Source organism: Anticarsia gemmatalis, chromosome 8, assembly GCF_050436995.1.
Source record: "Anticarsia gemmatalis isolate Benzon Research Colony breed Stoneville strain chromosome 8, ilAntGemm2 primary, whole genome shotgun sequence".
Classification (NCBI taxonomy): domain Eukaryota; kingdom Metazoa; phylum Arthropoda; class Insecta; order Lepidoptera; family Erebidae; genus Anticarsia; species Anticarsia gemmatalis.
This window is the reverse complement of record NC_134752.1, coordinates 5,569,899-5,583,777: the sequence shown is the minus strand read 5'-3', so window position 1 is coordinate 5,583,777 and position 13,879 is coordinate 5,569,899. Positions and strand designations below refer to the sequence as shown.

The following is a 13,879-nucleotide window of genomic DNA, read 5'->3' as shown; positions in this document are numbered from 1 at the left end:
TTAACAACCAGAACGTGATCCTCATTACTCGCTCAGTGCACAGCGGCTACGCAAATCTAATCTATTTTTAATACGATTCTTTTCCGCTGTTTTAACATAATTTGAGGTCGATGCAGCCCCGTATACGCTGGGAGCATATCAATTACGATGACAACTGTGTGTTGGTTTATTAACTTTGATATATTCAATTATTTTACAGTGCAGAGGTGTAATAAATAGTGTGCCTACTTGTCGGAACTAAAATAGACACTACCGGCATTACACTACATTGTTTCATACTTTTTATGATTGTCACTTACTATGATTATCCTGAAGTTTATTTCGTCTTTACTTTTTTAAAACTAGCACTGTCTTGCGTTATTCCTTTAGTCACGAGCATCGAAACATTAGATCTTTTTTTGCTTGGTTTAGATAAAATATGCCAAGAGCGGATTGTAACCGAAAGATGAGACCTGAATATTAGTTTTTTTAATTCTAAAAAGTAGATTTTTATCTTAACATTAATTAAATTTGTATCACGAATAAACTTCTGTGCCCACATGAATGTTGATAGTTGATGTGTAATTTTTATTAAACCTTGTCACAGAACAGATGGGTAGGAGACGACGTAGGTAGTTATAAAGTCCCAGTTCAGTCTCAGATGGTACAATTCTGAAGGTTATAGGCTTATCTACCTTGACACAGCATATGCACTTCGTTCCGCGTGGTGGCTCTCGTGCGAAACAATGCATTGTGCAGTTTGAGAGCGATATATAGGATTCTCATTTATTAACTTGTAGAATATATTATCATTTTATTTTTCGCTGATGTAATCATGTGTTTGTTGTATTTTTCTAACCAATTTCACAAAATAAGTAAGGTCTCAATTCACCGGTGTTTTATAAATCATTCTTGAACGGGGACTGGACAAAGTAATGTCGTGTTAAATGCTAACAACGACTAATAAAAAAACTTCCTCAAAAATAATGTATCAACACATGTGACATGTAATTTTATACTTTACTTATTTAGATTAAATGTTAGTCTTCATAAAATACACTAATCTATTCAAGCCAAGTAAAAGACTAAACATCAATACTTAACAATTACAATACAGTGTCGATTGTGAAAACATGTCATAGGAATATTAAACTAGGAATTTCAAGACACGCTTAATATAGGATACGTGTTGGATCATAATGTTGTACTAAAGGCCAGTTTCACACTTATCCTACTAATATTGTAAATGCGAAAGTTTATGAGGATGGATGTATGTATGTTTGTAAATCTTTCACGAAAAATCTACTGAACGGAATATAATGCAATTTAATACGCAGATAGTTTATAACCTAGAATATTACATAGGCTATTGTTTACCTCGGAAAATCTATTCACGCGGACGAAAGGCTAGTAATGAGTAAATAAGTCTAGATAGCCTTTGCTAAAATCACAAATTTATAAAAAAAAACAACTATTATTTTCCCAAATAAGCTACCAAATAGTTATACAAAGAAACCAGGCTTTATTTTAAAAGCTAAATGTAAATTGAATGCTAATTCGTCCGTACAATATGACTTTACTAAGGACATGTATATTGAGTTGTTCGTGACATCACCGCATGTGGTTATGTTATAAATTGAATGTATGAATGAAATTCGCGAGTTGATACCATCGTGTACTAATGCAGTGTGTTTTAATGCCGTTAAAACACGTGCATATGTTTGAATTACTTGTATTAATAGAAGTTTCAATGTTGCTAAATTTGTAATAAAATAACTCAAGACGAAATAAAAGATGAATTTGTACTTCATGATTTATAAATATTAGTTATCTTGAATTAAAACAAATTAGTATTTTTTTTTGTTTTTTGAAACGTTTTTATTTAAGGCTAGTATTCAAGATACAATGTGGTTTTAAAAGTATAAGTCATTACATTGTAATTGATATCTGTAATGTTAACATTATATTTTACAAACATAAGTTTTAACACGTGACTATAAAATAAATAAGGTTTCACCATTTCGCAATGAATATAGTGGAAATCTGCAATTTTTCATTCCTTTGCAGTCACTTTATCTATCAGATATATAATCCAACACTTACTAAGCAGTTGTAAAACTATCCCTCTATTCTTATGACAATACCTTCTTCCATATAAAGCACACAGTCTAGCTAGACCAATAATCATATATAGTGTAGCAAAAAGTCCCACGACAACACATTTCAGTAGGAAACAATGGCAGAGGTCAATAGTCATAATAATTATCCACTAGACAGGGTGGCAGCTTAACTCATTGACTCCCATCAGAAGAGATAATTACAAGTTGTTACTGAAAATATTACACAACGAAGATTGACGCCTTTGTTGACCCTTTAGGAGTTCCCATGGGATCCAATAAGGATGGAAATGTGTGTCATGGCCGTTGAAAATAAGGAAGAGAATGGGAGAGTTGTTTCGTTGGCTTTGTTACGGATATTGGGCTGCTAGCAATAGTACGAAGGCGATAAATAACATGAATTGACTAGCCAACTTTTCGAAAAGGTAAGACGCCGATGATATTTTTAAGTTTAAGTAAAAACGTTGTTTAGGACACTTTTAGTAATTTATTTACGATTTTTATTCTTAATGCCGGCTAAAGGCTACTTTTTGTGATACTTAGGGGTATAGTAAAAAATTATAAACGTGGAATTAAATAAAATTACTAATTCCGCAAGCTTAACTGGAAATTATCTCTACTGTAGTAGTAGTAGAGTAGTAGTTAGTCGAACTAACGAAAACTCTAAAATAATAAATTATGTCTTCGTATTTATCTTACGAACTTCAATACAGCAAACTATTCTATGTTTGCACGTTAATTAACAACAATTGAAACAGCACCAAAGGCTCAGCTCAACAACTTATTTACTCACACCATGACCGCAGATTACTTTAATAGTTTGTGTAACGAACTAAACGCAAAGCGCATTATACCTTCATAATGCCTTTCGGTACTCCGTCCTTCCGGCCTTTTGTTAATGCGAGTTCATATTTTCATTCATTAGTACCGGATTTCCTTTGACCTAATTTGTTAGTTTCCCTTTAATTTACCTTGTGGGATAGTATTACTTATACTTGATATAAATAAAATATTAACCATTGATCAATGACTGGTAAAGTGCCAAAAATATCTTTCAAGCGTTATTTAAATCAACTGCTGTTGATTTTTTAACAGAAATAAAAAAATAAAACAATTTACGTCAACCTAATCGATTATGAAATTAGCGTTGTAATAAATTAGTAAATATTTACAATTTAAAAATATTATTTTATCTATATTTCCCGGATCTGCTAATTAGGTTATTCGGAACGGAAATTTTATATCAAGTTAAAATTTAGAAATAGACTATAAATACCTATTTATATGTATACAATGATGACGAACAAAATAATATCATAGTATTCCTTAACAACAAGGCTACGCATTAAATCCCTAAAAGTAAACATAGGCTTTAACTCTGCTAAACAACATGCATTTGCCATGATTATTCAAATTTTATTTATTACTAAACCTTCAGGGCTATTATTATGTCTAAGGCTAAGTAACACTCGACCTTTTATGTATGATACCTGTATTATAAGTGGCTAATTAATGTTCCTGATACATGTTATGCATATTGCTAAGATTACTGATATGCAACACGAATGAGGCCAGACGGTATTGCAACTAGAATCTCCGGTTAACATAAGGTTACTTCTTATGGTATAACTAGCTGACCTGCGCAACTTCGCTTGCGTCACATTAGAGACAATGGGTGAGATTTTTCCCCGATTTTGTAACATTTTTTACTGGTACTCTGCTCCTTTTAGTCGTAGCGTGATGATATATAGCCTATAGCCTTCCTCGATAAATGGGCTATCTAACACTGAAATAATTTTTCAAATCGGACCAGTAGTTTCTGAGATTAGCGCGTTCAAACAAACAAACAAACAATCAAACAAACAAGCTCTTTAGCTTTATAATATTAATATAGATTAGTATAGATAATGTAAATTTTAACTTATCGGTCATCTAAAAGTGGTAAGACTTGTCTAATAAGTTTTATCTATATCAATAGTTTCATTGCGCAAACGTGACCTAAATATTTATATTTGTAAGATGTTCGTGCTTTCGTGACGAAGGATCAACCACAGTACTTTTCCCGATTTCGATGACAATATAAGTTGTTGTGACATCTTGGAACTTAACGCCTATTAGAATTTGTAATGGGAAAAGTCTAGCACTTACCTTATTTATGCCGTTTGAATACGTATATCTATACCGTATTATTAAGATCCAACATCTTCATACTCTAGCAAAAGAACGACAATTTCTTTGAAAATGCAATGCTTTAAAAAGGGATAGTTGTCTATAAAACGGCTTTAAACAATTTGTTTTGTAGTAATAGAAGGGTTTTGTTTTTTTTTTACTTACCGGTCTCTCAATAACTGTAGTACTATTGGTAATAATATCATCGCTGGGACAGGCGTAGGGGTCAACATATGCGTTTTCACCGGATTTAGTGCGGTTCACCATTTGCGTGATAGCGAGGTTCAGGCACACTCTCATCGTGTACGCGTTGCAGACGCCAAGGAGACCCATCACACCGAGGATGTAGCGTTGTGGGATGACGCAACCTGGACAACAAAAGATTTTGATGTTAGAAATTATCATACGAAACAGACAAGTGATAAACAAAATGTTTTCTATGTAGTGTTTGAGGGTATTAAAACGTTTTGAAATTAATCAACGTAAAATAAAAATATTTTAACAACTAAGATTATTTTAGTTTCATTAGTGCAATAATTTAGATGAAAATCTGTGGATTGATATGATGTGATTTGAAAACAATTCTAAAACTGTTTGCAGTTACTTCAACGTAAACTTCGATAAGTGCATATTTATTTGTGTTTAAGCATTTGCAAACTTAACGCTCTCAAAATGTAATATTTAAAATAAAATTTCATTACACTGCAGTGCCGAAAATAAAGTACCCAAACTGTATGCAGTGAAAAGTTTCGGCTCTTACAAATACAGCTTGAAGTGCCATTAAAAAGTAATAATCTCGGCCAAATGGTTAAAGTCCTTAACGAAACTGTTGCACTTTCCATAATGGCTGGACATTGTGATAAATTACAGTATTAAAAGACATTACTGAAAATTTATAGAGAATGGCACTTTGAATATTAATTTTATTAGTCGCTTAGACGATAGGGCTTGTGCGAAATTAAATAATTTGAGCCATTACCTAAAGCTTTGCGATCTGTCATAGGCTTCATTTGGCTGACAGATGCTTTTAAGGGATAAGTAATAACAACTTCATTTTAATAATGCATTTATAGTCCTAAAACATAAAAAACTTATACATTACGGCGGCATAATCACAAACAAGCTCAGGACTGCGGCGGAATCCGCATTTTGTACATTTTAAATCTAGCAATAAAAAATCTTCTTAAGAATTAAAAACAACACTTATCTGTTCTTAGAAATGTATATTGAAATGTTTGTTGTTATTATATTTGCTTTTTCCTTGACTCATCCGAGATAATTTACTTGCAATGTGACAAACATAATTTTCTCGGAACAAAAACATCATTGATAACAACCATAGGATACTTTTTTACATTTATAAGCAACGGTTAGCTTGACCAATGGTTCGACAGTGATTTTTATAATTTTGTGGTTATTTTATCTATGAGATAAGTTAACAGACACTAAACCATAAGCCGTTAAACTGGTCCTAATGGTATTAGTAGGATTTAATATAGTCGTAGAAGTAAAAATCTCTATCAAGTGCTTAGTGCTTACGTTCTCATTTCCCGAACGTGATACGAGTTGATTGGAGGAAATGGGTTAATCTCGTGCTTACTGGACGATCGGCTTGATAGGCAAACTGTCATCAAACTAGTTCGAGGGAAGTAGATTTACTAAAGATAATTCTTGATTTTTTATTATCAGTAGCGCGATTCTGTACAGTCGGTACTGTCGGGTATCGAAATTTTGACATTTAGAATGTACTGCCAAAATATTTTTTCTACGACATCCGTCAGAGGCGCTGATCAGATTTTCATACAAAATTTCTCGATGACAGGTCGGTTGTCGGATGTCGGTAGTCGATAGTAGTAGAGAATCGAGCTACTGATAACTTTATATGAGATTTTTGCAGAGTCTACATACCGTTGTAACGAAAACTCCACAAACGTGCCCCAGTATATGACAATTATGTGAAAAATAATACAAAACAATATCCCTAATGAATAATAATGATACTCAGTATTAGGAAGCTTTACAATTAGGCCGTATGTGCTCCTACAATGAAAAACCTAATCGGTAAGATCTTTCTTTATTCGGCTGACGCTGGCAATGTACAATCTTATCTCTGTTATGAAACTTACAAAGGTTAATATCTTCATTACAGAAGCATTTTATATAAAGTAAAAATATATAAATTCCGGTTTTGCCAGAATGCTTTGCATTCAGCAGTTAGCGACTATCAATGTGTGCAATCAGTTGGAGTTACAAGTGTTACAACTACAGTATTTCTTTCTTATCTAAGACATCGTATATCGGGCACACATGCCTTGCATGTTGGGGTGCATTTCGTTAATGCTACGACTCCTTGCAAGCTATGGAGATTGTCGAGCAGATAGCATATAATGCTTTTGTTAATCGCCTTGCTTAGCTAAGAGCTATTTTTTAAATCTTTGATAGCTAGATGTTCGTATCACAATAGAGACGATGCAGTAAAATAATAAAAAGATTCTGCATGATATAATAACTTCTCTTACACATCTTATAAGTAATTTATTTACCTAACAAATGTCACTCATTAAAAATTTATCAAAATCCCTTTTGGATTTACTTACTCAAATGTCTATTCGTCATATCCTTGTAAACAAAATCTGAAAATGCATCCAGAAAATGTCTAGAACGCATAGTTCGACTCTAATATTTGGTTATAAAACAAGTATTCTGATACTAAGTACCTACAAGAACATTTCTCATGTCTTAGAAAGTGTAATGAATACCTGGCCTCGCTTTCTGCGGTTGTTCACTGACACGTAAAGCGCAAGTTTAAAATTACTTGTACCTACTTCTAACGTTGCCAGCAAAGCCTACTTTTGTACAATGCTGCTACTATATTTGTTATATTTGTATGTATAGGTAGTGAGTAAGAAACTAATATTAAACGTTAACATAAAAATGCTTAACAATCGAAATATAACTGAGCTTTCTTCAAAACGAAATAAAAACCCTGAAATTGCGAAACATGATTCCATGCGGAAAGCACTTCAACAATATGTTAAAAAGATGAAAACAAGTGTTACTAGACTAAAAAGAACTGAATAATCTTCGATAAAGAAGAATTCCAATAAAATTCAAAGAGTTATACGGAATAACTCTATATGCCATCAAAAACATTCTGTAAAAACCTCAAGTCTCGCCGTAAAAAGTTGTGAGATCTATATAATACCAAGTCGATTAATCTATTTAGTCTCTACTTAAAGGACCTTCTGTCTTAAGTTATTACGTATGTTATTATCATGCCAATTAAAAAAAATACCTTTAAAACAAATAGACCTGGCCATCGCATGATTTAATTATTAGTCTGTATCACACTAATCAGCACGACGAGAAGTTAATGCTCCTGAAATGTTAATGGCGAATTTGTGTTTTCTTGCGATGACCAAGTCGATCTATTTGTTTTAAAGGTATTTTTTTTAATTGGCATTATAATAACATACGTAATAACTTAAGACAGAAGGTCCTTTAAGTAGAGACTAAATAGATTAATCGACTTGGTATTATATAGATCTCACAACTTTTTACGGCGAGACTTGAGGTTTTTACAGAATGTTTTTGATGGCATCTCACTTCTTTTTGTAGAGCGAACATAAGTCCAATATGTATGGAAAGACGTTTTTTTTTTCATAATTCAACATATTTTCCTATGGGAATGTTGTTCAGTTTCATGGGCTAAACACCCTTAACCACCCTATACCCCCTCCCGTTATGCCTCATATAGTAGGTACCTATTTACACCTATTTATTTTATTTTCTACAGTAATAATAATTCATTAACTGCAAATGTAACCTTGTAATATTATACATTTATATGGGATTACAAAGTTATTGTTGCAGTTGGTGTATTTAGAAAACTGGACCGAAATTAGAAAGTATTACATTTTTCCCATGATTAAGACACTAAACCCTATTTGTATTCTAAATTTTAAGCTTCTAAGTCTGCTAGAAGTACCTTAGACTTTTGATGATCGGTGAGTCAGTGAGTCAGTGAATCAGTGAGTGACAAAATTCAAAATTTTAACAAGTTGTCATTCTTAAACTACTGGTTCAAATTGACTGAAATTTTAAATATACTGTGTTTATACAATGACTAATTAGTTGCTGAAAATCCAGGCTTCTTGTTTTATCCATAACGAAATTATAGGGGTGTCAAAAATAGCCCGAATTGCTTCGAGAAAAGGATGTTACGGCCGTGCCGCTTTTTTTTTTGCTCGACTTGCGGGGGCACTTCCGTGCCCCCAGATTTTATCCCACAAACGATTTCCTAAACGCATGACTAACGAGTCACAATTTTATATGCTTTTCGTATTCTTTCCCAGTCTATTAAACGGCTCATGTAATTATAACCAAATAAGGAACATTAGTCGACAATACACTACATTTATGTATGCATAAAACCGAGGTCGGACTCAAGTCAGTCACAAGTTTCCAAACATTACGCCCACTAGCAGATTAAAGCCCTTTACTTTCTATTGAGAATCGATCCTATGGTTCAGCAACTTATTAAAAAGCCCGCAGGCCAACTATGGTTCGTTGATCCGGAGTATCGTTACAATTTACGATTTTTGGTTTCGCGAATATTAGTAGGTTTAGAAAATACAAATTTAATTCAAACAAAGCTTGAAAATAAGTAAAGTCGTGATAAGAATCAATCGACTTTTTTGTGTGAAGTTTTGTTTTTATTGAAGTTATAGTAGGTGACCTAGTAGGCATGCAAGGTTCACGGCTAGCAAAGGTAAACAAACTCCAGGATTTAGCTCATCAGTACCCGCAGACAGTTTGGTACAGGTAGTTTATTGAGAAATACACAGCATTATTGATCACTACAGGCAGCCCGCGACTTTGTCCGCGTGGAAACACTTCCCGTGTAAATCCAGTTCCCTCGGAAACTCCGGGATAAAAAGTAGCGTATGTGTTATTTTGGGTCTTCAACTACCTATATACCAATTTCATCCTTATCGGTTCAGTAGTATTTTCGTGAAAGAGTAACAATACATACATTCTCACAAACTTTCGCATTTAAAATATTAGTAGAATTATCGGGATAAATTGTGGCTGATAAAGCTCTGTACTAAGTTGTCGGACTACATAGTCCACTGAGAACGTTTAAGCGCTTAGTTCAACGTTCTGTGACGGCACGTTACGCATTTTCTGTTTGGTTTTCGGATTAAAACTATACCCACATTTTGAGCCAAATGAGGATCGTTCAGTCTATGCCTCGTTTAGTCTGTCGCACTAGTGCTTACTTACGTGTACAATGCTGTAAAAGCGGTCATGTTCAGTAGTATAGGGCTAAACCGAATTGTAGACCATTTTCAAGCTAAATCGCTTGCGTATATTGCGTTACTGTGTTTCTATTCCTATGCGGACCAAGTCTAACATGAATGAAATGCAAAGTAACGAAATAAGCTGCAATTTAGATTGATGTTTCTGTCATACATTTATAAGACAGGAACATTTATAGTGCAGGAACTGTTAAAAAATATGTTTCGATTTTTATAAAACAATTCATGCGAATCTTCTGGTCCCTGAAAGGCTGTGCAATTTTCTATACCTATATCAAATTACAATTTAGATTTAGTCTGATTCCCCTAGACGGCAAAAGTGCAAAACCGATTTCAACTTTGGGAAAGACATAGTCAGTGAGTTGGAAAACAATTTAAGATGGCTAATTTATATCATGGAACAATGCTGATCTTTGGGGACCGGAAACCCTTTGTAATTTACGGGAGTGCGATCCCCGTAAATTGTGTTGATTTTTCACTTCGAAATACGATAAAAAAATAATCATTTATTTCTGAAACGACTAATAATTAATTTGAAAAAAGAAACTGGCATATATTTACATCTAAGCAATCACTACACCATTTTAAAAGTGCATAATTTTCTTCGTAGATTTGTATAAAAATTTCAATAAACCAGCAGAGTTCCGTCACTTGATAATTTTTTCGTACATATAGTTAACAAAATGCCCATTCCTATTTTGATACAAATTTGAAATCGTAATTTCATATAACATTAAAAAATAATAGCTTTTTTTGAAGCACAAGAAGACAGTTTAAAGGAAACGAAAAAGAAATGTGCTTTACAGCCGCAGGCAAGAAATTATTTTTTGCTTGATCAAAAATTACTTCAATAGAAAATTACTCTTTCGTGTATTCTTAACTCGGAACCCTAAAAACAAAAATATCTTGTTTTAATAAGTTTTATGTATTGCAGAGTTTTGCTTCTGGAGAGTAACTTGTTATTTAAAACTTTTTTCATTAGCATTGAGCAAAGAATATAAAGTAATGTGTACACTTTTATACCGTTTATCACGCCCTTATCCGAATTCAACACTTGTACTGTACCGTTACATAGACGAACAAAATTGCAAACAGCTCGTATGAATGAATAATATTCATATTTGTATGAACAATGACTTTTATGTATAAGTGATTGGCATAGAAATATGCTACTTATCTACACTTTTTAAGTTTAAAAGCTAGTTGAGTGTAAGTTTCTTTGCGCAAGGAAATAATTTGGAACAAAAATAAAAACAGTAAATTCCAAGTCATTATTACTATTCGTCACAATTAGTGATAAAAAAAAATCATGAGATAATGACAACGACATCCTTAAATCTTCGGAAAGAGAGAGAGAGAGAGAATACTTTACAATAATTACATTAATAACATATTTCGTGTCTTACAATGTGTTCCTACCCATATCTAAGTAGTGACTGAAAACACATAATCGAATGAACTGAATATGGTCTCAATATCAATACAGTGAGCAATAACAGAATTGTGCCAATGTCATTGACTGTCAGATAGTGCGCATACGGCAAACATTAGCGCGCAAATATTGTTCCACTGGGAACAGACGTCTAAACAATTGGCAAGAGACAACCTGTGGATATCTTGATGACATTGGAGAATGTGCAAGACATACTTTGTTTTGTGTAGGTAAAGTCAACCACACGTATTTATATCCTACAAATATTTTAAATGTCGAATTTGTCACGATCTATGTAAAAATTTCGTTACTTTTTAATGCAAAAACGACAAAACGACATTATATGAAATGCGAAACACATTTTTATGCGTTCTTTAAGACTACCTTTTAGGCTAGAGCTAATCTAAGGCTGCCTAATGTCACTTTATGATCTAAAAGAGCGCACGAATACTGAAAACACTAGTAAAAAAACGGGGACAGCCGGTTTCAATAACATTTAGAAGGACGCAGTGAGCACGTACTGAGCCAAAGTACTATCCTCCGCAGTGGATAGAAGAAAGCTCAATAGATTGGGGTACATCTAAGTATACTGAGTCACCTTAAAAATGTATGTATTTTATGTGTTATTTTTATATAAACGTACTTAATAAACCATGATTAATGTTCGTGTATTTTTTTATTACTCTAATGTCAGTTGACTCATTATACTTTGGAGGTCTGTATTATACACGTTTCAGATAACCATTAGAGCCATACATGCGCAAATTCTTTTTTTTTTTCTTTTTTGTTTTTAAAGACTACTCCCGCATTAAGAGTTGCTCTTGTGTTGCGGGGACTTTTACAAACATACAAACAACGGACACAAAGCACAACCAGCACGAAACAATTATTTGTGGACTTATTAGTGAAAAGTGTCAGTTAGTCAGAGTCTCAGGTCCATTAACCTTACTTAAATAATAAAAATACTTTGAAACCTTCCCTGCGCCATACTTTGCGGAACTAGTGCAACAAAATTACTCACGAAGGTAATGTTCTACGTGAAACTCTATTATGTGTCGTAGAATTACACGGTAGTTACTTTTGCTACAAGAAAGTCAGTGGGAACAAAGTAACTATGTTGTATAGAAAAGCCATTGTTATGTTTAAAGGTGCTGTGGAAGAAATGCACAAGGTTGAAATGCGAGCTTTACAGAATAAGGATATTTGTTGGCCATTTTGTATTAGAAAGTATTTATTGAGAACATATATTATAAGTGTTAATAATTTTTCTGTTTTGAAGTAAATTCTAGATGACATGATAACGGCAAAAAATATATAATATCTACTTTTAAGTTTTGTATAAATGTACAAAATAAATTTAGTTCTATATTTTGTTGTTTCTTACTTAAACGTTTAGCTTAAGTCTAAATTAATTCAAAATGGACTTATGTCGTTCTTCAAACTGGACCTGCGAATATTTTCTTCGCGTACCTTCACGTCGCACCGACTGCATTGTTGATAATAGTATGTAGTGCATTCAGTAATGAAAGGTCAGACGTTGACCTGGCGAGTTCAAGCGCTAGACAAAACTTAATTACGCACATAATGTAATATGATACCTATTACTTACAGTCTATGATTGTTGTGTCTTTATTGTTTTTATTTTTCTAGCTGCCAGTTATCGCTTCATGTGAGAAGTTCGTATTTGTTGTTTACTAGTCAACAACAAGATGATAAGTTTTCATAGAATTTAATATTATTTTTGTTATTTTTGAGACAATATTTTTGTTTTTGTAAAAGTTAAGTATCTTCCGTATTTAGCTTGAATTGTGATTTATGGATTTCACAAACATACACTTAACTGACATAAAGAAATAAACTAACAGACGTAAAATTACTGGATGGATCATGGAAGGTGCCGCGTCGATAAAAGTATGTCTGTGTAAAATTAATATGAGTGCCTTTCATCAGTTTCTCTGTATTTATCTTCTTAAAGCAGAGTTTAATACAAATCAACGTCTGCTGGGCAAGGGTCTCTTCCCGCAACGAGGAAGGGGTTAGGCCTTGAGTTCACCACGCTTGCCAACTGCGGGTTGGAGACTTAGTAAACTAGTAAAAATATAGTAAAATATAAATATTTATTAACCTACAAAGGAATTCAAAGGCTAGAACAATTTTGTCATTTCATCACTACCCGTTACGTTGGCGTCCATCCAAAGTTCAACTTATATTGTACCGCTAGACACGTTGTAGTAGCTGAATTGCATTACTTAGCTCAAGGTGGGACAATTTGAAATAATATGGTTTTTTTTCAAACTCATATCTTGCAAATATTCAGGTTTTTATACAGCTGCCGTGGCAGGTGGGTTTTATCTCTCACGATTAAATTTTTGCACGATTTTGCCATCGTCGGTATATTTCTTGGCACGAAAATCAAGGGTTTTATTGCCAGAATCCCTTTTAAATATTATAAGTTTTTAAAGTTTAAGTTAATATTGTTATAGAGATGAACTGAAAACTCAAGATGTTTCTATCACCTGTCCAAAAAGAAGTGGACCCGATTTTTGTCCCGATGTGATTATCCAATAAAAATGGCCGTATTTATCGCATTTATTTTGAAAAATATCCTACGACACAATTAATGTGGTTTTTTTTGTTGACTTTCAATTATATATTAGGTCTCTGTCCCCGTGCTCTTTTGTCTTTTACTATCCTTTAAACCAATCCACCAATCTACATTGGAGAACTTAAGACCTTAACTCACCAAGTATCACGCTCCTAACTTTCGTCGGTTCATGTCTTTAAAGGCTAAGCAATACGACTGTAGTGGGATTTGAGATGCAACCATTTCAATAAGGTAAGACTTTACAAGGACTGTGTGT

The 13,879-nt window shown here is 33.3% G+C and overlaps 1 protein-coding gene across 1 annotated transcript in view; it reads right to left on the bottom strand.

Moving 5' to 3' along the window:
* The window catches only part of LOC142974784 (putative inorganic phosphate cotransporter), a 46,736-nt gene that overhangs the window by 24,737 nt on the left and 8,120 nt on the right, over positions 1 to 13,879 (bottom strand). Inside the window, exon 3 of the mRNA XM_076117299.1 lies at positions 4,431 to 4,633. Coding sequence (XP_075973414.1) covers positions 4,431 to 4,633 — 203 coding nt within the window. The remainder of the gene's footprint in view (positions 1 to 4,430; positions 4,634 to 13,879) is intronic.